A 22,909-nucleotide genomic window follows, 5' to 3' on the forward strand; every position below is an offset into this window, starting at 1 on the left:
TTAGGCATCTGTCTTATTTGCCACTGCGTCCTTGGGGAATCGGACAGAGCCAATAAACAGCTCAATAAATGTTGAATTAATGCATTTTAGTGAAAGTAAAAACCTCTGTATATCTATGGAAGCTGGAAGGAATCTGGCAGATCACAGATGACTCCATCATTTGACAGCTGGATAAGCTGAGGACCAGAGAGCTGAAATGATATACCAAAAAGCACAGTGAGTGACAAGTGTTGCTTCCTACTTTCCCCAGTGCTTTCACATATATCACCTTGTTTTGCTCTTCTACTTTCCTGGTGCAAATGATAGGGTCCTTGGGCAATGGTGGGGATTCCAAAATCATCTCGGGAACCAAAGAGAGAGAATGGACCTCTGCTCCTATCTCCAGGAAGGATCCCCAGCGAAGAGCTGTAACTGAACACCTCATCTGTGTTCAAAGCAAAGAATACCTAGGATACCTGTGCTTCTCAGGGACTTAACCGACCGAGGCTCCTCTGGGTGGGGAAAGGCGCAGGCTTGTTTCCCTGGGGTGAGGGAAGCCCTCTAGTGGACTAGGACTCAAAAGACTGATCCAGGACCCAGAAATAAACTGTTCCGTGACGTTGGGCAGCAAGTGAGTTACCTGTTCCTTCTGATCCTCTGTTTCCCCATCTGTAAAACAGTTGGGGTATGTTGGGCTAGGATCGCCCTGGTTCGGGGAGGCTGATTCAAGTCAGTTTAAGAACTCTGCCCGCGGGTTTTGTATACTGGAAGAACAGACTCCATAAACCTTGCAACGTAGGAATGAATGGATTAAACTGCTGAAAAGGTAAAGGTGGTTCGGATGTTAAACTGCTGGGGGCTAAGCTTCCCATAAGGGGGGGTCGAGGGGTCAAAGGTCGGGTTCCGGTCAAACCCGAGAAAAACCGGAAGTCCCCTGTGGTTCTACACCGAGCCGGGGCCGCCAGCCGCGTGACTAAATCTCCCCGGGGCGGAGCTTCAGCACCGCCAGAGGGAGGAGTTTGGAGCCCCCCAATGGCAGGGCAGCTCCCCTTCCAGCACAGCCAATCAACGCGGAGAGACGGTAAAATTTAAACCCCCTCCCTCCTCCTCCGCTGAGACCTGTCCCGAAAGCGTTTGTAGAAAGTGCGGACGCTCGCCCCGCCCCCGCTGAGGAGGCGGGGAAAAGGGCGGGCTTTCCCTCCAGAGTTTGCCTATCACGGCGGGCAGCCTGAGAAGAGACGGGCAGCGGCGCCAATCAGGGCAGCAGCCGGGACCCGGCGGAGCAGTTGGCTACAGTTGTTGCAACTTTTTTCGAAAGCTGCGTTTCCCGGGAGATCCTAGGCGGTGACAGAGCAGGGTCATGGCTAGAGGTATTGGCCCCGGTGGCCAGCGCCGGGGCTGCTGGGTTGGGGGGTCGCGCTGCAGGCGACACCGAAGTGACGGGAGCGGCGGGAAGGCGCAGTCCCGCCGGCTGCTCGGAAGGCGCGCGGGGACTAGTAGGGTTGCGGGGGGAGGGGCTGCGGAACCTTTATCACCTCTTCCCCACCCTCGCTCCAGAAGCCCCCAGAAACCCCTCCCACTCCCGTGCTTCGGTTTCCCCTTTTTAAAGAGTGGACACTTGGTGACCTGCCTCTCGAGAGGCAGCGGGGCCATATGTCAAAGATGTTTGGAAACTAAAGCGACTAGCGCCTCAAGGGAATGGTTGTCATTGATACAAATGAGGGGGAGGGCGAGGCTTCGCTTGCTTTGCGGCTCTCTCTGGTTTGGAAAGGACGTGATCCCGAGGCGAGGGCATAGATCGGTACCCTACTTGGTGGGGAGCGCGACCGAGTGGACACCGCGGCAGGCGCTTTCCTTTCCCTCTCCACTCTCTGAGTCAGCTCTGCGCCGCCGGGGCGGGGACGGGCCCCGCTGGCCCACTTTGGGGTGAAACAGGTCCCCTGGCACCTCCCGGCGCGGCCCTTCGCGCCGCAGCTGATCAGGGCTCCTGCCCACGGGAGATGGCTTGGGTGGGGTTATGCTGCCGCGAGGGAGTCGATGTCTCTGCCTGAAGTTCTTCGCACAGTTAGTTTGCTGTCAGGACAGACCCACGTTATGCGGCAAAGTGATCGCTAACCGCTTGGTCGTTTCCAGCCGCTGTGTCTCCATGCAAAAACTTGAGCGTGACAGTTCACTTGAATTATTATGTAAAAGAAATAAGTCGAGGTTTTATATTTTTCTCAAAATTCCTGGGGTATTACACGTTAGTAGGAATTTGCCTTAATGCAGTATGCAGACAGGTCTTTACTGTATTAGCCACTACGGAAGCCCAGGCTCCCCATGGCGATCATAATGAACAAAATAAGGATTCATTCAGCAGATATTTATTGGGCTTCTTTGTTTTCAGCCCCTGCACCCAGTTGCATCATTTATTCTCGTAGCATCCCTTTAGGGTCTTTGGGAACAAGACTTAGCTAGATTTTGATTAAGAAATAAGGCATAGTGAACTTCAAGTTAAAGAGCTTCATAATCTAGTCCACAGAGAAAAGTAAGATGCCTCAAATATTCTTCTTCAGGAAAGTGTTAAGCATCTAAAAGTATATTTAATAATATCTGGCTAATTTATCTGACAACTCTGAATAAAATTATGAAAGTGAAAGTAACTCAGTCATGTCTGACTCTTTGTGGCCCCTTGGACTGTAGCCCACCAGGCTCCTCTGTCCATGGAATTCTCCAGGCAAGAATACTGGAATGGGTTGCCATTCTCTTCTCCAGGGGATCTTCCCAAACCAGGGATTGAACCTTCGTCTCCGGCATTGCATGAATTCTTTACCCGCTGAGTCACCAGGGAAGCGAGCTACTGAATGTTTCCAGGCTGTAACCCTCCTAACCCTTTATGAGAAGATACTATTCCATTTCACAGATGTAGAAACTGAGGCTTGGGGAAGATAAATCATTTGCCTAAGAGTTATGTGACTAAGATACTGATAAATATGAAGATGCTTTAGCATAAAAAATGTATACTGCTGTCCTCAAACTCAAGACACTAAAATACTAATTCATTCATTTGACAAGCATTTATTCATTACCTACTGTGTTCCAGGCCCTTTGCTAAAGACACAACAATGAACACAGACAGAGAGCACAGTGAGGCCAGAGGGGTGGGAAGGCTGCTATAGGCCACAGTGAGGACTGTGGATTTCATCCTAAAAGCAAAAGGGTATGGTTAGGGATGGGAGGAGTGGTAAGAAGCACATGATGAAAATCTGTGTTCTTGGGGACCACTCTAGCGCCAATAAACTGGAGACGGTCACAATAGAAAGAGGGAGACCAAGTAGGAGGCCGACTGATAGAAGGACAGATCCTACCCAAATGAATACTCTTGAGGCTGTAAATATTTACATGATTGTAAAATTTCTAAACCAGAGAGGAGTTGCCAGATATCTGAACATTATGTTCATGTGACTTAGCAGGGCTCTCAAAGTGAGCTACAAGCTGTGAACAAAGACTGCTTTTCTAGAAGAAAAAGACTGACCCGTCATTTGAAATACTGTAAATAATTCAATATCTGATTACACTAAATGCCCAATTTAATGATTTGCAAGAATAATGAAGCCTAAGAAATAAATAACTACAAATGGGGTGGTGGGGGGGAGGTCAAGTGACTCAGTGAGAATTACTGACCATACATTACAAAGGTGATTCCTAAGCCTGTTATGCTAGAAGCTGGGAACTCTCCTCTTCACTTTGGCTAAATAAGAGAGGTAGAGGGACTTGCCTGGTGGCCCAGTGCAGGGGGTGAGAGTTCCATTCCTGGCCAGGGGAGCTAAGATCCCATATGCCTCCAGGCCAAAAAAAATCAAACCATAAAACAGAAGCAACACTGTAACAAATTCAACAAAAACTAAAAATGGTCCACATCAAAAAAAATAATAAAAAAAAATGAGGTAAAGTGGAACAAGCAGAGAGACAGAATGGCTAGAGTATGTCCAGTGACTTTGGCCTTCAGCTTCCACCTCTGAAAAAGGAAAATAACAGTTTGTAAAGATTAACTGACATAATAAAGTACCTGGCTCTCGGTGATAATTATTATTAACCCTTATTAAGTATTTATTTCAATGGCCAAAAGGTTCACTTTGTTTCCCCCTACAGATTAATTTAAGCAAACTATTTTTTAAATGCACTACTACTAAAATAGTAATTTAAATGATTTTGGTGTGATGGGAAAAATGAAAGGGGCTTCCCTGGTGGCTCAGCGGGTAGAGTCTGCTTGCAATGTGGGAAACCATGGGGTCTCAAAGAGTAAGACACGACTGAGTGACTAACACTTTCAAATATTCAGTAAATGTTAGAGATTAGTATCATTGGTGATGAATTCTATTTCTGTGAGATCCTGGGCACCATTATGAGTTTTTATTTCTGTGACTGGGTATATGTATTTGTTATGCCCATAGGAACCTCATGACAGAGACAAGAAACTGTTCTACAACTTTACTGAATGATTGGTACTACATTTTCTAGCTACTAGAGCTGCAGAGTTGAGAGGAATGGGTGCTAGACTTGTATTTTAGTGTATCCTCTGCATCTGTGCACTAAAATAGAGGAAGATGTAGCCATGGGTATGTGTATGGGGTGGGGGAGTGAAAATTCGTGTGAGAAATGGACAAGATAACTTGAGCAACTGTTTCCTGCCTCCAAACCAAGATGCCCCTGATTGTTTGGCAACAAACTACAAACCCTCTCTGCCAGGCAGAGGTAACAGACACTGTTTCAAATGGCTCAACCTGAATGTCCCTTTGGAATCCTAAGTCTCTGCATAGTCTCTTGGATATTCAAGTGGGCAGAGTACCCTACCCTGCTGGAATTAGTGGTTGGGTGGGGATGGAGGGACTTCCCCAGCCCTGTGAAGGATTCTAAAGCATGAGCTGATTTGGGAGGCTGTGTCCTGAGCAGTGTCTTACCATTTAATCCACAGTCTAATCCCTTCTAAGAGGAGGAGGAGGCAGCTACTTACAGTGATAGCCATTTGTTTATGTGGGTGTTGGAAGGTGCCCTCGGTAAGTTGTGGAATTCATTGATCTTGGTTTTTTATCCATGAGGATGCTGCAGCCCAGGCTGGGGAAGAGACTTGGCCTTTGTCACAAAGCACCTCTGGAGCAGATGCAGGGAGAGATACCCAATCTTTGCCTCCCAGGCCATAACCGAAGGCTGGATGCCCTGAGGTGTCTGTTTGCATCTATGACTTTGCACAAATGCAGGGACTCTTTGTTGGCTGTGAGCCCTCAAACCCTAATGGCTACAGCACAGTGGTTCAGGGCAGTAATCTATGCCGAGATACCACAGTGCCTGGAACCACTGCCTCCTAGGACATTTCTCATGGGGGGACAGGACACTTGGGTGACCTGCTAATAAGCCTTCTGCAACACCATTAGCTCCTCCCTACCTGTTTCTATAACTGGTAAGTTAGTGGCTGCGGGTGTAGGCTCTGGGGTCTGTTGGCCTGGAAATCTAGTTCTAGTTCTGAGAACTTGGCCAAGCTCCTCACTTCTCTGAGGTGGTTTTCCCTGTCTGTGGAAGAGAAAATAATAAGGTTTCTACCTTCAAAGGGCTGCTGAGAGGTTTGAATGACAAGGTATGCAAGAGAAGCGCCCAGCAAACATGTTATTATAATTCCCGGCTCCATCTCCCCAGGGACCTCACGGATCTGGTGCAGCCCGCCTGGGTTTGACATCTGACCTGATCACTTTCTAGTTCTGTGGCTCTGGGCAAGCCCCTGCATCTCCCTGAAGCCTCAGCATCCCCATCATAAACGGGTTACCCGCAGGACCTGGCTCCTAGGGGCTTGCCGGGAAGGTTAAATGCCCATGAAAACGCTCCGTGGGCACAGACTCAGGCACACAGGAGGGCTTTCGTTCACCGCTGCCCGCTGCGCCTGGCACGGACGGGTCTCCCGAAATATCCGTGGAGCCAGCGAGAGTGGGAGCCCGGCCGGCCGAGAGCCCGGGCTGTCATTATCATGTTTCCCACCCCTTCCTACCCGAGTGGCTGAGGACGCGCGAGAGGGGGCGCGCCCGAGTTGGGATTCGTCGCGGCCGCGGGCCCGCCCTCCTTCGCTCCCTCCCTCCCTCCGGGGGAGCTTCTCAACTCCGCCCCTGCCAGCCCCCTCCCCGGCTGGGAGCGGACGGTGGGCGGCGGCGGCGGCGAGCGGGCGGGCCGCGGAGGACGCGCCGCCAGCGCCTCCCTCCCTGCGTCCTCGGTCCCGGGCCGGCCGGGGCTGCCGCGGCGCGTGGGTGCCGGGCCCTGCCTCGCAGGCCATGGGGGAAGGGGGCGCCGTGGGGCGCCGCCGGCCCTTCCCCGGGGCGCCGCGGCGGCGCTGGTGGCGGCGGCAGCAGCAGCAGCAGCGGCAGCGACAGCGCTGGTGGCCGGGCCGCGGCGGCGAGGGCGAGGGGCGCGCCGCCATGGGCCTGGCCGGGCTGCAGGTGGGTGTGGCGGGCCCGGCCGCGCGGGGGGGGCGGCGCGCGCGGGCCCGGCCGGGCCGGGAGGCGGGAGGGCGACGCGGGCCCCGGCCCGGCCCGGCCCGGCCGGCCGGCCCACCGCCGCCGGGCCCTCGGAACATGGCTGCGGCGGGAGGCGCCGCCGCGGCGCCCGGCCCGGGCGGCCCCGCTCCCCGCCCCGCCGCGCCCTGAGCGCCCCCTCCCCCGCTTCCCCCGGGTCCCCCTCTCCAGGCAGGAAGATGTCCAAGCCCCGCGCGGTGGAGGCGGCGGCGGCGGCGGCGGCGGTGGCAGCGACGGCCCCGGGCCCGGAGATGGTGGAGCGGAGGGGCCCGGGGAGGCCCCGCACCAACGGGGTAAGCAGGCACCCTTCCCGCACTCGCTCGGCGCGCTCCCAGGGGCCGTGCGGCCGGGCGCCCCCGCGGGCCCAGCTCCGAGAGCACGTGGGCGCGCCCGCGGCCCTGGGGCGGGGGTGCGGGCGGGGCGCCCGGCCGGGCAGCTTCCTTTTCTGCTGCCTGCCTGGGAGTGGCGTCCCCACTCGCTCCGCCATGACCCTGGCAAGCTCCGACCTCGGAAAAGTTTGTGTCTTTATGGCATTTCCACACCCCGAGACCCGGCCATCCCGGTGGCGGCTGCGCCTTCCCAGAGTGTGCGGGGCCTGCCCGGGGCCCTCGAGGAGGTCACAGGTCTTCGCTGACTTGGTGAATGGCTCACCAGGCAGAAAGGCCCAGCAGTGTTTCTGGGAAAGCCCTCCTCCCGTCTGTGCTTACTCAGAGGAGAGGCCCCACACCCAGAGACACCAGCGGTGACCCGTACCGCCCCACCGGCCTGCCCACCGCAGTAGAGTAACCGCCCTAAATGCCTTGGTCTGCTGAGCTCCGCACCCGCCTAGTTAGCCTGAGAGAATTCCCCAGCCGCAGCCCAGTCCCGCAGTCCTAGGACTGCACGATTTGAGACGGGCCGGGCTTGGGCTCATAGAAGGCTCAGACAGTCTTGGCAAGTCCTACCAGCTAGCTGACCTCAGGTCCAAGAAGTGGTTATTCAGGTTCCCTGAGGCCTGTCTGTGCTGGAGTTCCTGCAGCTCCTGCCAGGGCAGTCAGCTGCTGCTCAGAGGCCAGCCCTTCCAATTCTGGCCTCGTTTGCCCTGGTCACTCTAACCTTCTTATTACTGGTAGGTTGCCTCCTTCTTCTATGGATCTTTGTGGACAGCTGGTTCTCTTCGCTGGCCAGATGTTCCCCCTGCCCTCCTTAACAGACTGGAATTAGAGACCAACTTGGACCTGGGGGATTCTAAACCTTCCACTACTAGGCTTCCCCTAGTAACCCAGTTTTTGAACCATGTTTTTTTCCTTTTTTTTGTCTTTTGGATTCCGGTTGCCCCTTCTCCGTCTAAATGTTGTAAGATCTTCTTCTTCAAGCCTCTTTCAGAATATGCATTTGTCGTTTTAGGAGAATGTATTTACCGGGCAATCAAAGATCTATACCTACATGAGCCCGAACAAATGCTCTGGAATGCGTTCCCCCCTTCAGGAAGAGAACTCAGTTGCACAATACGAAGTCAAATGCCAGGGGAAGCCATTAGCCGGAATCTACAGGAAACGCGACGGTAAGCCTCTGAAATGGCCCTGCTCTATTCACCGCTGACCGGGTTGCATCCTCAGTAATAATGTCTGTATGCTAGGTTTCCTTATCCAATCTTTTCAAGCCAAAGCTTGCAAAGTTTGAATCATGTCCTGTCTAAGAAACATAGACATGGGGGGAATAGAGCCGCGTGTTCCAGGGCGTGTGCCCTATTGGTCTAACAGGTTTTCCCTGTTTTTACAAGAGTTAGCATGTCCTTCAAGCTTGGTTTTCTTGCCAAGCTGCCAAAATAAGGCAGCTGGCATGTCGTTAGAGAGGTTTACAGGCGCTAAAAGTACAGAAATGATGAGTCTGGGTTGTCCAGACCAGGCACTTGTACTGCAGCTGAGTCATGTGAACCTAAGGAACTGACTTCCTTCTCTTTTCTGAGCTGGCCTTGATCTCAGTTCTAAAGGTTCTTTCCACTCAAGTGTTCAGTGCTACTCTGAAGCCGCGTACGCCAGAATGAGATTTAGAGTTAAAATGCTGAGCAAGAAAATACTTATTGAAAGTTCTGTCTGGCCTTGCAAAACATGCCGAAACCTGTTGGAAATTTTGCTGTAACCCAAATATTCCCTTTTAAAGTGGCGGTGGTAGGGGTGAGGGTGGGGATGGGGGCTAGTGGTGAACTTTCCCCAGTTACTGTGCTCTAAAACTTGCCTTAAAGAAACAGCAGCTACCAGCTGCTCCAGCAGCTCTGTACAAGGAAGCTTTGTATTTGTTAACAGAAAGTGCCATAAAGGGATGGGGTAGCCCAACCTCTGGTCCAGATCTGAGAACCAGGGGCAGGAGCCAACCCTTGGCCTGATTCCCCCTGGTGATGTTATTTCAAATGGACTTAGGTTCTAATCCTAGCTCTGCCGTTTATGAAAGGAAGGGTCACAGGCAGGTTGCTACGTTTTTTTGAGCCTCAGTTTTTCATCAGTGGGAGAGAGGAGTCCTGCCTGAAGACCAGTTAAAGCATGGGTGCAAAAGGCCTTTGTGAGCAAGTTCTCTGGTGGTCCATTGGTTAGGATTCTGTGCTTTTACTGTCAGGGGAGAAGGTTCAATCCCTGGTCTGGGAACTAGGATCCTACAAGCCTCATGGCACAGCCAAAAGAAAAGGGAGGGGGACTTTGTGAGCGCTCCATACTGTCAGCCCATTTTCCACTGGACCGGAAGCATCACAGCCTGCCCCTCCCTGCATCCCTGCTTCCGCAGCACTTAGGCCAGCACTAACCACACTGAGACTTGGGAAGGGCCTCTCTCTAGATGCCGTAAGCCAGCCTCACAGCCCTTCTGGGATGGGGCGGGATGTGGATTGTCCTGAATGGTGACATGGGGCACAAGTTAGCTTATTTGACTCGAAGTGTTACTACATGGTGCCAATTTAAATGGGGGGCTGGATGAACACTGGAGGAGACCCCCATAGACTGGGCGTCTATCCATGATTCTCATCCTTTTTCCTGCCTTGACACAGGCTCACGTGACAGCTAATGTTCATGAATACCACCCACTCCTAAGCTTATGCCTGACGTCTTGGCCTTAACCCCCTCTTATTCCACTCAAGACAGTGTGTCAGGGAGCACTGTCTGTCTGTGTCAGGGAGACAGTGTATCTGGACCACCTGGAGAACGGTCCGGATGGCTGCTGATGTGTTTATTTTTTTCTTTTGTTTGTTGAACTATTATTCAGATATCCTGACATTCACCATTTTAAAGGGTACAGTTCACTGGTTTTAGGTATACGCACAGATTTGTGCAGCCATCACCTCTGTCAAACTCCAGTACATTTCCATCACCCCAAAAAGAAACCCTGTACCTACTCACAATCATTCCCCATTCCTACTTTCTCTCAGCCCTAGGCAACCACTGATCTGTTTTCCATCTCTGGATTTGCCCGACCTCGACATTTCGTATACATGAAGTTGTAAAATATGTGACCTTTTGTGTCTGGTCTCATGTACATTATAATGTTTTCAAGGTTCATACATGTTGTAGGCTGTGTCAGTACTTCATTCCTTTCTGTGGTTGAATAATATTCCATCGTGTGGATAGACCACATTTTGTCAGTTGATGGACATTAGAGTTGTTTTTACTTTTTAGCTCTTCTGAATAAGCTTCTGCGGGCATTCGTGTATAGGTTTTTATGTAGACATATGTTTTTAATTCTCTTGATAGATGCCTAGAACTAGAACTGCTGAGTCAGGTGATAACTCTCTAACATTTTGAAGACTGCCAGATTTTTTTTGCAAAGTGACTGCACCATTTTGCATTCCCACCAGCAATGTAATATTTATTTTTAAAAAGTAAAAAAATTTTATGGAAAAAAAAAAAAAACAGTCCAATACTGGTGCTCCATGAGTATTTTTAGTAACAAGTCATTGGCGACGTCCCACACGACACACTGAACCGGTATTGGGGCACCATGCTGAGAACCACTGTGAATGCCACGCTTCGACCCTGTTAGAAGAGGGATTTAAAAAAAGAATCTGAAATGAATCATGCCAGGGAGCTAGCCTTTGGGGAAGAGGTCTTTGTTGGGGAGAGGTTCTGCTTTATCACCTTACTTCTGTCTACCAATGCTGCCCCACCCTGTGGGAATTGTGCTTCCCCCCGCCCCGGAGCCCATTTCCTCAAAAGCCATCGATGGAGCCCTCATGCCAGTGTTGCTGGCTGTGACACTTCTGCTTCAAAGGCTCTTCCCTCAAGCTGCAGACGACCTGATGGGTTGATTAATCACAAGAACGGAATCCAATCACAATATATATATATCAACTTACCGTGGTCTAACACTTCAAATATGTTATAATTGTATTGATCAATCATACCTCAGCAAAGCTGGAAAAGAGGGGGCGGAAAAAATGATGCAGAGACCAAAAGCTCTGCCTAGTGTCTGGGTCAAAAAGTAAAGCCAGATCTTTTCCCCAAGATGCTGGTTAGTGGACACCAGGCTTAACAGCCCAAGGGCACTACTGCCCAACACGCCCCCACCCCCCCATCTCCTCCCCGAGCCTGCCTTAGCAAGCAGCCGAGGGCTGGAAAGTGGGAGGTGTCAGGTCCAGAGTCAGCCTGTCTCTCCCCACCCTCTGCCCACAGAGAAAAGAAACTCTGGGAATGCAATACGAAGTTCCATGAAGGCCGAGGAACAGAAGATCAAAGACGCCAGGAGAGGTCCCCTGGCACCTTTTCCAAACCAAAAATCTGAAGCTGCAGAACCTCCCAAAACCCCGACCTCGTCTTATGATACTCCCAATGCAGCCGCTGCCAAGCAGGGCCTGAAAAAGCCTGTGAGGGGCAAACAGGCCCCCAGGAAAAAGTAAGTGCTCCCTGGAGCCACTTCTCACGCAGGGCGACCTGTTGGGTACCAGCTGGGGGGAGGCCGTCCACCCTCTCAGGCCCTTGAGCTATTAAGGCTCAGATTCCCGAGACAGCACCAGGGATACCATTACTTGCCGCGTCCTGGTCTGCCTAGGGTCCAGAGCCCCCACCCTGCTGAGAGTAGGCAGCCTGCCTTTGGCGCTCTTTCTGAGGCTGCTGTGGGCAGGCGAGCTGAAGTGACCCCGGGCCACAGTGGACAAAGGTGTTTTACGTGACCCGATTTCCAAGGAGCCTGCTCCTAAAGGCTCGCGTGCCTCCTGGCTGTGAACATGGTTTCAGAGCTAACGCTTGGTTCCTCCTCTTCCTTTCCCACCCCAGAGCTCAAGGAAAAACACAGCAGAATCGCAAGCTCACAGATTTCTACCCTGTGCGAAGGAGCTCCAGGAAGAGCAAGGCTGAGCTGCAGGTAGGGTCACGTGTTTCAAATCGGCTCTCAAAGGGGCGGGGTGGTCCAGTGGGCAGTGCTCACTGCGCACCACCTGAGCTCTCTTTGCATTGTCACGGGAAAAGTCTCTTGGCCTCCGCGGCCCTGATGTTCTCCTGGGTCTAGTGGGGGTCGTCATAACTCCCTTGGGTCACTGTGGTGCTTAGTTAAGATGCTTCTGTGAAGGAGCCTTTTCGCCTGTAGTGTGGGGCATGGAAAGTCAGGACCTCCAAGGAAAGTGGCTTTGGCAGGGCCATCGGAGCCTGAGACTGGGGTGGGCTGCGTGGTTTATTAGAGGTGTGTTTGTCTGCTGTCCAGAGGTTTTATGTTTCGAGATGATGAAGAGCACTGGCTTGGAAACTACTTTCTGGTTGTGTGACCTCAGGGCTTAACCGCTCTCTGCCGTGTCATCTATGAAATGGGATGATGTAGTCGAGCCCTGTCTGGTGGTTGGGAGGGTCACGCACGTTAGTGGACGCACATGGAACACTTAGAACCGTGCCTGGGATGCAGTGAGGACCTATTAACCCTTGTCACCGTTGCTTCCCCCGTGTTGTCCTTTCCCGGGGCTCCTCTCTGGCCTTCCCCATGCAGCCACAGAACCTGTGAAAACCAGGCAGGAAGGCCAACTGGGCTGTAAGGCCCCCGCCCGCCGTATTTGCAGAGTGCTGAGCTGTGCACAGTCGATCAATATTTGATGCAGTGAGGTGTGGTTATTGCCTTTCTGTTAGGGAAACTCAGGGTGTGGCCTGGCCCTGCAGCCCCCAGCTGCTTCCATCCCCCCCTCCCACCCAAGGGCAGCAGAGCAACCTCTAGGCTTGGGAGGAGCTCTCAGGACTGCCGCCCCCACCAGGGAGGTGGGGGACCCCGGCCTCTCAACCCGCAGACTCTTCTGCATTTGGACGTTGAATCTGTAGCTGTACAGACGGTGAGGCAGCATCTCTGTGTCTCCTTTGAATTGACAAGACTTCATTTTTTAAAAAGGGGGGGAGGGTGTCATTTTTCTCCCCTCAGAGAGAAGCTCTGGCTGTATTTCCTTAGAAAGGCAGTGTCTTTCAGCCAAGAACAAGCTGTTACAAGCTGTTTGCCTGCAGTGGGAGGCTGTGCGAGGTCAGCCTAGAGACAGCACTGCAGAGGGCAAGGCGGTGCCAGCCCCCAGCACCCGGGACACCTCCCAGCCGCGGTCGGGAGCTACAGAGCCCACTCAGGGAACCTGGGGGTCCACCCAGCGCCGCTGTGGGCTGCAGGGTCGGGGAAGCCTGAGTTGGCCTTTTTTAATTAAAAAAGAAAACAAAAACCAGGGGCTTTTCTTTCTGGAGGAGTGGAAGCTGCAGTGGGTGTGTGGCCAGAGTGCTGAATTCTACCGCAGGCGAGCGGAAGGCAGCTGGCAGTGGCTCCCCAAAGCTTGGTCTGCAGGCGATCAGGCCCACTGTGTGGCTGGATGGAGAGCCAGAGGCCAGGGAGAACCACACTCTGCCCACCACCGTTTGTGTTGGCTTTGTCGAGTGGGCACCCCGGCCAGGTGGTGGCTGGCCAGGCTGGTGGGGCTGCGGCTGGCAGAGGTGAGGCCCGAAGGCAGGGCAGCCGGGTCTCCTCTCGGGTGAGGCTGGTCCAGACCTGACTGCCCTTCTGGGCCAACCAAAGCCGAAGTGGACACAGCATTAGGGAAGGGTGTGGGTAGGTGGGCGAAACAAACAAAGAGCCCCGAAGACTCCTCGTTGTGGCTGAAGACAGAGCAGGCGGGGCTCAGTCCAAGGTCCAAGTCCAGGGCAAGAGGGTGGAAACAGGGCCCTGGAGAGATGCCCTGAACCCCTCGTTGCTTTGCTGTGGGAGCCCCTTCTCTGGTTGGCCCAGCGTTGGGTGGATGACAGCCTGCACTGGGCAGGGACTGCAGTGTTGGCAGTGCCCTGGCCGCGTCATCACCAGCCCAGCCCAGCCCAGCCCCGGGCCTGGCATGCAGAGCAGCCTGCTGACTCCGGCTGGGCACGTCTCGAGTCCTTCCTGCCTTCACCCTGGTTCACACCTTGCTCCCTTTCCAGGCCCTCAGTCCCCCAAGGACCAACTACTGCTGCCTTCCTCTTTAGGACGCTTGGAGCTAGTTGTTCGCGTGTCCCCAAACCACCAACCCCCCCGAGTAAAATGGACTCCTTGGCTGCACATTCAGGGTGTCTCACCTGGCCCCAGCTCGTCTCCTCTGTCTCATTCTGTCCCAGTAGGATAGTCCCTGTCCCCACTGCCCACCACGTCTCCCAGTTTTCCCACGATGACTCCCATCTACTTCTGCACACTTGTAACTAATTATTTAACAAGGTGGTTGCGCCTGTGCATGTGGGGGCAGGGCATTGTTGCCTTGAGGGCTCACTACGTCCAGGTGCTGTTCTCGGCCAGGAAATGCCACGGCGAACAGAGGGTGGACATGGTCAATGGGTGGGTACACACCTCCTGTTCAAGCGGTGCAGCCTCTGATCAATTTAGCCCTGGCTAATTTTATATGCAGTTGGAGTCCTGATTTTTACATGTCCACAATTTAGATATTTTGTAAAAGTCTGTGTGGGCTAAATAGAGCATAGCCCCAGGCCACATTCTGCCACAAGCCCTATTCTGCCCTCGAGCCGCCCCGTCCCCCTCCTGGCCCACCTGAACGCCAGGTGGTGAACAGCCCACCTTAGACGGGCAATGAGGAAAGGATGGGGGCTTGGTGGCCTGGACATGCCGGGAGACCGATGCCATGGAGGCTGACTATGAACGGACCCTGTGGCGGCTGGGACTCCCGGAGTGGCCTTGGTGAGAATGCTGATGCACTTCTTGTTTTTTCTTTCCCTCCCCACCCAGTCTGAAGAAAGGAAAAGAATAGATGAGTTGATTGAAAGCGGGAAGGAAGAAGGAATGAAGGTAAGGGGCCGCAGGGCCCACTGCGTGGAGGCTGAGGCTGTGAGGTCTGGCCCTCCCTGGTCCAGAGGCCCATGCAGGAGTCATGCTGCCTTAACCTTCTGATATCACTGTGACCAGGCAGACTGTTGCAAGCTGTCAAGGGACTGAACACTAAAAGTATCCTTAAGGGAATACCTCCTGAAGGAAATGTAATGAGATACTGTCCTGTGGAAACTTTTTATTTATTTATGGCTGTGCTGGGTCTTCATTGCTGTGTGGACTTTTCTCTAGCTGCCGTGTGTGGGGCCTTCCCTCTAGTTGATGTGCTCAGGCTTCTCTGCGGAGCACGGGCTCTGGGGCGTGCAGGCTTCAGTAGCTAAGGCTTCTGGGCTCTAGAGCACAGGCTCGGGAGTTGGCAGCGCATGGACTTAGTTTGCTGCTCCGCCTTTGTGAGATCTTCCCAGACCAGGGATCAAACCTGTGTCTCCTGTACTGGCAGGTGGATTCCTACCCACTGTGCCACCAGGGATGCCCCTGAGGAAAATTTTCACAACGAAGGACTTCCCTCACAGTCCAGGTTAAGAATCCGCCTGCCAGTGCAGGGGATTCAGGTTCAACCCTTGGTCAGGGAACTAAGATCCCACATTGCCACAGGGCAGCTAAGCCCAAGTGCCACGACTTCTGAGCCCATGCACTGCAACTAAGATTTGACACAGCCAGTAAATATTTCTTTTTAATCACGATGACATTTATACACATATATGTAACTTACCATCGTAACCGTTCTTTATGTGTAAAATTCACTGGCATTAAGTACATTCTTCATTCACAGTTGTGCAACTCTCCCCTCTGTCTAGTTCCGGAACCCTTTTGTCCTCCCGACGGGAAACCCCGGACCCACCAGTAGTCACTCCCATTCCTTGCCCTCAGCCCCTGACAACCAGTCTGCTTTCTGTCTCTGTGGATTAGCCTCTTCTGGACATTTCATACAAATGGAGTCATAGAATGTGTAGCCTGTTGTATCTGGCTTCTTTCATTTAGCATGACACGTGGGGAAACTTTTAAAAGGACAGGCTAGTTTTTTCTATACTGTTTTCCTGGGAAATGGCAATGCCCAGGAAGATTTGCTTTTCTCTCACGTGCTCAGTTGCTTCAGCTGTCTCCTACTCTTCGCGACCCTATGGACTGTGGCCCGCCATGTTCCTCTGTCCATGGCATTCTCCAGGAAAAAATACTGGAGTGGGTTGCCATTTCCTCCTTTATGGGATCTTCCTGAACAAGAGATCAAACCCAGTGTCATGTCTTCTGCATTGGCAGATGGGTTCTTTACCACTAGCGCCGCCCCCTATTCTTATAGTATATTTCAGACATAGTGGGAGCATGAGAGGGGAGGAAGTCTCAGAGGTAGTGGCCAGATGGGTCTGGGCTAGGACCCAGGGGATGGGAAGCTTCAGTTTCCACCTGCCACTGAGGGGAATCTGAATTTCATTCTGGGCTTCTCAGCCAGTCACCCTCCATCTCCATTTAAAATGGAGTGCAGGAGGAGGTCAAAATAAATAAATAAAATGGAGGAGAAACCCAGGCATGTACGTTATGGACTAAAGGAGAGACTCAGAATGTTGGGTCCTACTTTTCCCCTAAAGAGTGGGCCAGGATGTGGCTTTGAGTCTGTGCTACATCACTTCCTAGCTTGGTGGCTGGAGACACATGACTCTGCCTGTCTAATCCCTAATTTTGCAGGTTTTCTCACCTGCAAAATGGGGCAGCACCCACCTAGCAGACTTCTCAGGATCCCACATAACAGTGCTTTGCAAACAAACACAAGGGAGCTCTTTGGGGTGATGGATTCTGGCGATGGTTGCACAACTGTGTATGCTGCATGGGCTTCCCTAGTGGCCCAGTAGCAAAGAATCTGCCTGCCAATGCAGGAAGCACAGGTTCGATCCCTGGGTCGGGAGGACGCCAGGGATCCGGAGAAGGAAATGGCTACCCACTCCAGTATTCTTGCCTGGGAAGTCCCATGGACAGAAGAGCCTGGCGGGCTACAGTCCATGGGGTCGCAAAAGAGTTGGACACGACTTAGCAACTAAACAACAATAATGTGCTGAATGATACCCTTCAAACCATGTGTGTGAAATGAGTGGATTTTATGACCACCTGCAGTAAGGCTGTTCAAAGAATGTACTACAAGCTGCTGGCCACGCACGGTGGCATTTGTTGCTGTTTATGAACCAACCCTCCCTCTTGGCACCTCCCAACAGATCGACCTCATCGACGGCAAAGGCAGGGGCGTCATCGCCACCAAGCAGTTCTCCCGGGGTGAGTTTGTGGTGGAATACCACGGGGACCTCATCGAGATCACCGACGCCAAGAAGCGGGAGGCTCTGTACGCACAAGACCCCTCCACGGGCTGCTACATGTACTATTTTCAGTATCTGAGCAAAACCTACTGGTAAGTCCCCTGGGGCTTCAAGTGGCTCTTCCCACCCTGGCAGTGGTGCAACCAGAGGGCCACCGAGGGCATCCTGACTCTTCTTTTGGCTCCAGCTTCTTGCTTGGTTCTTGCTGCCATTTTTCAAAGCTGCAGTGCAACTCTTCCTACCACACACACCACTTCCATTTTTAATTCTGGTGATTGAAGCGGTTCTGGAGGCAATCTCAGCCACCAAGCGGTGGACTAGTCACGTGAAAGCCCGCAGAGGGGCTCACCTGGCCTTCTGCCTGGGGCATGTGACCAGAGCAGCCCTGGGAATCGCTATTTCTCTGTCCCCTATGCGACGATATCACTGATTGTTTTTTATTTATTTTTTAATAGACTGTACTATAACGTTCCCAGCAAAACTGAGTGGAAAGCAGAGCGAGTTCCCATATATCCCGCCTGCCCCCACCATCCTGCATAGCCTCTCCCCTACCCTCACCAACAGAGTTGACTTTTATTCATTTATTTATTATGCTGAACTCCACAGTCATCTCTGGTGCTTCCACAGAGTCTTTTGCGTTCCCATCTACACTCCCCCATCTCCCGCCCAAATACCCCACACCCAACGCCCCTCTGGGCTCTTAAAGTTACATATATATATTTTTTGAGTTGAGTTGCTTTCCCAAAAACACGGCCATAAATCACCATCATCCCACCAGAGCTGAGAGCAAGCCTGACTCAGACTGGGTTCAAAAGCCTCTTTATCAATTTAATCCTCTGTCGCCCTCCCTCCCCGCCAGCGTGGATGCAACCCGAGAGACAAATCGCCTGGGAAGACTGATCAATCACAGTAAATGTGGGAACTGCCAAACCAAACTGCACGACATCGACGGCGTGCCTCACCTCATCCTCATCGCCTCCCGTGACATCGAGGCCGGGGAGGAGCTTCTGTATGACTATGGGGACCGCAGCCGGGCTTCCATTGAAGCCTACCCCTGGCTGAAGCATTAACCCAACGGTCCCGCCCCCTCCCCATTCTAAGGACAAAGTGCCCTCAAAGGGAATTGATTTTTTTTTTTTTTTACACACTTAATCTTAGCAGATTACTTCAGATGTTTTTAAGAAAAAAGTATATTAAGATGCCTTTTCACTGTAGTATTTAAATATCTGTTACAGGTTTCCAAGGTGGACTTGAACAGATGGCCTTATATTACCAAATCTTTTATATTCTAGTTGTTTTTGTACCTTTTTTGCATACAAGTCGAACGTTTGTGCTTCCCGTGCATGCAGTCCAAGACTCGGCACAGGTTTTAGAGGAAAGAGTCGAACATGAACTAGGAAGCTGGGCAACGCACCTGCCTCCAAACGAAGAGCCAGGACTCTCTCCCCCGCTCCCCACATACCTGCCCCCCCCAACATCCCAGTGCCAGGTGGGCGCGAGGAAGACACTGCCTTCCCCGCGGCCCGGATGGGATGTTCCCAAGCTCTTGTTTTTCCTGACATCTCGACAGGCGCACATTGAAGTGTATGAATATTTTTTAAAAAAAGGTTTCACAGTAAGATAGTCTTCCCCTCTGCTTTCTCGAAAGCTTACTGACCCGGTGGCTCACGGGCCAGGCCTCGATTTACTCTTCCACGGGCTGCCACTTTTCCGGGCACCTTCACACATCAGGGCGGGGAATCAAAGGAGACGTGGGCAGGGACAAGCATTGCTTACCTAGCCCTTGCAGGGGCAGGGTTTCCCGAAACTGGGTTAGTTTCTTTATAGAAATGTGAACACTGAATTTATTTTAAAAAATAATGATAAAAAAAAAAAAAAAAAAAAAAAAAAAAACCACAGAAGACAACTTACATGTATATAGGTCTTGAAGTGAGTGAAGTGGCTGCGTTTTTGTTTTGGGTTGTTTTTAGTTCGGCTTTTTCTTTTTCCACCCTTGGTTTTGCTTCTGTAGAAGAGATATGAGATGGTACACTATTCTAATCAGAAATCTAAAGTTCTGTAGTGGGACCAGAAATTACTTACCCAATTCCCCACCCCCTCAACCCCAACCTGATTCTGCTTGGGTTGAAAGCTCCAGACCGGCTGTCAAGGCTTCCGTGTGTCAGACCGCCTGGTGTCCTTCCTGTAAAGCTGCAGCCATGAACCAAAGAGCGAGCCTACAAAGCCCTGAGAGGCAGGGCCCCTGCCCTAGCTGCGAGGGGGCAGGGGAGCTGGCAGGCCCAGGGATCATGGCTGAGGGTCAAGTTTTCACCTCGACTGTGACAGCAGGAGTAGTGGGTAGCTTCTTCCTGAAGGGGGGACCGACTCCCACCTTCTGTCAACTTGTAATTCAGGGGCCTGGGGCTCCAGAGCTGCGATCTGGGGTCTGGTGCAACCCCACCCCACCGCCCACTCCCAGGTAAATGTGAATGGAGACAGGTATGAGAACCTGTCCTCGACTTCAATGCCCCCCAGCCCCGGCCTCACGACGGTGCTACCTGAGGAAGTCTTCCCCCTCCCACACCCACCCCCACCCACCAATCCCACACTTGCCTGGTCAGTGGTCAGCAAATTGGAGGAGGATCCGATGGGAGTGTGTAAATGTGAGATAAAATGTCTTGGTTGTACCTGTTTGTGGTTTAGCTTTGTATTTAAGAAAAGGAAATAAACTTGAAAATTATTTGTCATCATAAAAATGAAACAAAAATTAAAATATTTATTGCCAGGCGAGGCTACCTGTGTCATTCTGTTGTTTTTTGCAAAGCAGGGGTAGAAAAAGGTAATGTACTTTCTGTTTCTCTTTTGGGCTGTACCATGTGGCTTATGGGATCTTAGTTCCCCAAACGGGTTGAACCTGGGCCCTCAGCTGTCAAAGCATGGAGTCCTAGCCACTGGACCACCAGGGAATCCCCATTGTTGTTTTTTTTGGTTCCATTGGGTCTTTGTTGCTGTACTCAGGCTTTCTCTAGTTGGGATGAGGCAGGGCTACTCTGGTTGTGGTGCGCAGGCTTCTCATTGGAGTGACTTCTCTGTTGCGGAGAACGGGCTCTAGGGCATTTGGGCTCAGTAGTTGTGGCGCGTGGGTTTAATTGCTCCTCAGTATGTGGAATCTTCCCAGACTGGGATTGAACCTGTCTGTGTCCCCTGCATTGACTGGTAGATAACTATGGGACCACCAGGGAAGTCCCCCCTGTTTATTTTACAAAAGGGCCACTTAACCAGTTTGAGTCAGTTTTGGTGACTGTCCTAGGGGACAGTCTCTTCACTTTTATCATGAGGAATCAGAGGTTGCTTGTGGAGATTAAAAATGAAGCACATGGCCCCCTGAGAAGAGGGCCCAGCATGTAGCATATATTTTAGCTATTGTCATTGTCATTGTTTCTAATGTGCTAGATTCTCAGGTAGGCGTCTCAAGAGTCATCAACCTTCCCTGTCTGGTGCTGGAAGTATCCCAGATCCTGATCCCTAACCCCCACACCACAGTCCACCCCCAAGAAGCTGCCTTCCTTCAGCCCCAAGGCACTGGAGGCAGGTTGGAACTGAGGGCAAGGTCCTTGGTTTACAGGTGAAAGATCCATTCCTGGCATAGGGTTTCAGCATCTGTCAGCCGTTGCCCTGAACAAATCACTTACCCTCTGAAATCTGTCCATCAAGTTGGGAATGGCCTCTACCTACCCGCCTTGCAGGGGTTTCTCGAGGATTCAGTCATCATATACTACTACCTTACCATGGAGGGGACAGTGTGGCCTGGTAGCCAAGTGCTCAGCCCTGGAACCGAACCTCAGGTTTCACCCACTTTGCCGCTGTGTAACCTCGGGCAGGTTACCTAACCTCTCTGGGCACCACTTCCCTCTCCTGTGACATAGAGACAATACTGGTGCTTGCATCGGGGTGATTGTGAGGATTGACTGAGTTTAAGACATAAAAGTACTTGCACAAAGATAATCTTCAGGAATCAGCTATTATTAAGATGAAAATTTGGGGTGTTTTTAAAAATTTATTTGGCTGCACAGAGTCTTACTTGTGGCATGCAGGATCTAGTTCCCTGACCAGGGCTCGAACCTGGGACCCCTGCACAGGGAACGTGGAGTCCCAGTCTCTGGGCCACCAGGGAAGTCCCTTGGGTGGTTTCTATCATTCAGTATTTACAAGTGCCCCGGACTGACAGATAACTGCTTCTAAGCCTGCTCTCCTGGCTCAGGGTTTGGAGATGGAAGCCTGCAGTGTGGGAGCAACTGTCTGTCTTGAATGTGGTCACACTGGGCCCAGCTCCAAGAACTTACCTTCTGGCATTCGAACACCCACATCCCAGCATCTGTCATTCTGAAGTCAGGATGCTCAGATTTGTTTCCCAAGTCAGTTCTCACCTTCAAGGGGCAGAAATCTTCCTCCTCCCTACCCACTATTAAGAGGGGAGAACCTAGTCAGGGATGCACCATTATACAGGGTTCCAGGAGTCAGAAGCCCCTGTGCTGTGGCAATCTCATTCTGGACTGACACTTAAAGGTTGCCAACTTCTTTTGGGAGGCAGAGTGGTTTTGACCTTTGCACCTGAGTTCAAGTCCTACTTCTGTCACTTCCAGCTGGGGCTTTGGACAAGCCCCTTAGCCCCACCATACTAGCAGCTGCTTGGGTGAATAATAATAGTAACGCCCACCTCATAGGGATAAGGTGAGGCAACATATGTAGGTGTGGTAAATTGCATTCGTTATTAATATCAGCACTTTTTGGAGAATCAGGGTACATAGAGCTTCACAGATAAGAACCTGGGCTTGAGGGGACTTCCCTGGTGATCCAGTGGCTAAGACTTCATACACCCAATGCAGGGGGCCAGTGTTGAGCCCTGGTCAGGAACTAGATCCCATGTGCTGCAACTGTGAGTTTGCACACTGCAACTAAATATCTCATGTGCCACGGCTAAGACCCGGTGCAGCCATATAATTAAAAAAAAAAAATCTACAATCAGGCTTGCATTAGCACCCTGGGCAGTAACTTCATAGCTACGTGACCTCGTGCACGGTGCTTCAACCTCTCAGAGCCTTCATTTCCAAATCCGTAAACTAGGCAACTCATAGTAGTTAGTCTCCATCTCCTCAGGTTGTTAGAGGAATAAATGAGATAATCAGGCAGGAACCGAGACGTGATCACTAAGCCAGGGTTATTCACTGAGAAGACAGGCTCACAGGATGTGTTCAGCAGGCTCGTTAGTTTCTTTGAGAAGTGTAGTCTCCTGCTCTCTATGGACTGTATTTCATTGATGCCTAAATTTACTTCTTTTTCCCATTTTAAACATTGCTGAAATCATTGGTGAGCCTTAAAGTCAATAGCATCTTGATGTTATTATTTGTAGCATTTTTTTTTTCTGTCACAGCAACACACAAAATAAAGGTGTATCACTTAGATACAATGAAATACATGTCCACCATATATATGCATGTATGTATCAGTTCAGTTCAGTCGCTCAGTCGTGTCTGACTCTTTGCGACCCCATGAATCCCGGCATGCCAGGCCTCCCTGTCCATCACCAACTCCCGGAGTTCACTCAAACTCATGTCCATCAAGTCAGTGATGCCATCCAGCCATCTCATCCTCTGTCGTCCCCTTCTCCTCCTGCCCCCAATCCCTCCCAGCATCAGAGTCATTTCCAATGAGTCAACTCTTCGCATCAGGTGGCCAAAGTACTGGAGTTTCAGTTTCAGCATCAGTCCTTCCAATTAACACCCAGGACTGATTTCCTTTAGAAGGGACTGGTTGGATCTCCTTGCAGTTCAAGGGACTCTCAAGGGT

General features: G+C 51.7%; 1 protein-coding gene across 5 annotated transcripts; it reads left to right on the forward strand.

Moving 5' to 3' along the window:
• Positions 1 to 1,192: 1,192 nt before the first annotated feature.
• Positions 1,193 to 19,853, forward strand: KMT5A (lysine methyltransferase 5A). Of its 5 annotated transcripts, none has more exons than XM_070386279.1 (8): positions 1,193 to 1,349; positions 6,684 to 6,805; positions 7,899 to 8,055; positions 11,147 to 11,366; positions 11,747 to 11,834; positions 14,685 to 14,744; positions 16,985 to 17,175; positions 17,943 to 19,853. In XM_070386279.1, the coding sequence occupies exons 1-8, from the start codon at positions 1,340 to 1,342 to the stop codon at positions 18,151 to 18,153; spliced, it is 1,059 nt and encodes a 352-aa protein (XP_070242380.1). In that variant the 5' UTR covers positions 1,193 to 1,339; the 3' UTR covers positions 18,154 to 19,853. The 5 variants fall into 5 exon arrangements, with proteins under 5 accessions (XP_070242380.1, XP_070242379.1, XP_070242378.1 ...); XM_070386280.1 differs by lacking the exon at positions 1,193 to 1,349 and adding an exon at positions 6,305 to 6,437; XM_070386278.1 differs by lacking the exons at positions 1,193 to 1,349; positions 6,684 to 6,805 and adding an exon at positions 5,925 to 6,437 and having other exon boundaries at positions 7,980 to 8,055.
• The last annotated feature ends 3,056 nt before the right edge of the window (positions 19,854 to 22,909 follow it).

Source organism: Bos mutus, chromosome 17 (assembly GCF_027580195.1).
Source record: "Bos mutus isolate GX-2022 chromosome 17, NWIPB_WYAK_1.1, whole genome shotgun sequence".
NCBI classification, from domain to species: Eukaryota; Metazoa; Chordata; class Mammalia; order Artiodactyla; family Bovidae; genus Bos; species Bos mutus.

What these genes read in the sequence shown, in the direction of transcription:
- KMT5A (XM_070386277.1), top strand. Translation starts at nt 6,273, where the DNA reads ATGGGGGAAGGGGGCGCCGTGGGGCGCCGCCGGCCCTTCCCCGGGGCG. An exon ending in AATCTACAGGAAACGCGACG is followed by an intron (nt 8,056 to 11,146) that starts GTAAGCCTCTGA and finishes CTCTGCCCACAG; the next exon opens with AGAAAAGAAACTCTGGGAAT. An exon ending in TATCTGAGCAAAACCTACTG is followed by an intron (nt 17,176 to 17,942) that starts GTAAGTCCCCTG and finishes CCTCCCCGCCAG; the next exon opens with CGTGGATGCAACCCGAGAGA.